Source organism: Drosophila ananassae (assembly GCF_017639315.1).
Source record: "Drosophila ananassae strain 14024-0371.13 chromosome Y unlocalized genomic scaffold, ASM1763931v2 tig00000180, whole genome shotgun sequence".
Taxonomy (NCBI): Eukaryota; Metazoa; Arthropoda; class Insecta; order Diptera; family Drosophilidae; genus Drosophila; species Drosophila ananassae.
Window position 1 is genome coordinate 77,700 of NW_025319094.1, and position 1,557 is coordinate 79,256.

General features: G+C 42.3%; 1 protein-coding gene across 1 annotated transcript; it reads left to right on the forward strand.

Annotated features, from left to right (window-relative positions):
• The first annotated feature begins 464 nt into the window (after positions 1-464).
• LOC123258257 lies at positions 465-833 on the forward strand. Its single transcript, XM_044718129.1, has one exon. The coding sequence runs from the start codon at positions 465-467 to the stop codon at positions 831-833; it is 369 nt and encodes a 122-aa protein (XP_044574064.1).
• The last annotated feature ends 724 nt before the right edge of the window (positions 834-1,557 follow it).

The following is a 1,557-nucleotide window of genomic DNA, read 5'->3' on the forward strand; positions in this document are numbered from 1 at the left end:
GCCGTTCCAGAAACTTTACATGGATCTGTTAGGTCCTTACCCGAGATCCAAGAAGGGAAACATAGGATTATTGATCATATTGGATCATAATACGAAGTTTCATTTCTTGCAGCCTTTGCGAAAGTTCACCTCTGAAAGGATTTGCGATTATCTAGAGTCACAAGTGTTTTATACATTTGGTGTTCCGGAGTCAATCCTAACGGATAACGGATCCCAATTCAAGTCAGGACATTTTAAAGCATTTTTGACGCGGTTTGGAGTCAAACATATATGTACCGCGATCTACTCACCACAAGCGAACGCCAGTGAACGTGTAAATCGATCTGTGTTAGCAGCAATTAGGGCATATATAGACACCGATCATACAAACTGGGATTCAAGCATTGATCAGATTAGTGCGTCTTTAAGAGCAAGTGTACATCGGAGTACGGGCTTTTCGCCGTATTTCCTTTGTTGGTCAGAACATGATTGTAAACGGACGAGACTATGAGTTGCTTAGAAGGCTAAAAGCTTTGACAGACGATGTAGCTTTAAAAACACCGGATTTATTAGCGTTAGCTAGGAAGACGGCTAAGGAAAGGATCAGTCAGTGTCATGAAGCAAACGCTAAAGTTTATAACTTGCGTAGTCGTGCGGTCAAGCTAAAAGAAGGAGACACCATTTATGCCCGTAGTTTCGCGCAAAGCAATGCGGCAAAGAAGTTCAGCAGTAAGCTTGCACCAGTATTTGTCAAAGCAAAGATTAAGAAGAAGATAAGTCCGATTTACTATGAATTAGTTAGCGACACGGAGAAACAACTAGGAGTGTACCATTTGAAGGACATCAAAACATAACGAATAGAAGGTGAAATGTATCAGCCGACCCTTTTCAGTTAATGCATCCTCGATCGAGCTTCGGCTTTATTAACTGTGGTTGTGGGGGTCGAAACAGTAGACAGAACCAAGAAATTATTTTGTATCAGACTTTACCAATAGACGGAAATGCCAAATCCGAAGTGTAGTGTGTAGAGCATAGAGACGAAAACGGCAATATAATCGTCCCGCTCTGGCACACGGTACGATCCCTTTCTGACATACTTATGCGAAAGCGCTGAGAGACATATGGAAACGGAGATCAGGAATTGTCCCGTTATTGGAAGTTTTGGAGATTTTCTCGGTTGCGTGGCAACGAAGTTAGCTTATTAGCAGTTCGTTCATTTGAATTTGCGATAGAGAGAGAACCAGACGTGAAAACTGACCTGCGTAAATTTGAAAGAAGGCAGCAACCACGTGCTATTAAGCAGCGTTGGAATTTATAAAATTTTCAAAATCTCGAACATCAATGCAACATCAGGGAACATCTCTTGCAACAGTTAAGAATACTAAGATTGCTGAAAGGTAAATATAGTGGATAGATAGTGAACAGATCAGTGAGAGAATTTGTATTACAGTGGGAAAGCAACCAATATTGCGATCTCCACCGGCCGGTTAGCCTCGCGCACGTCGCGTAGCGCGTTCGCGCTTTTCATCAATGTGGCAGTTGCCACTGACAAAAACAAAGGCAACCGGTCGGAAAGGA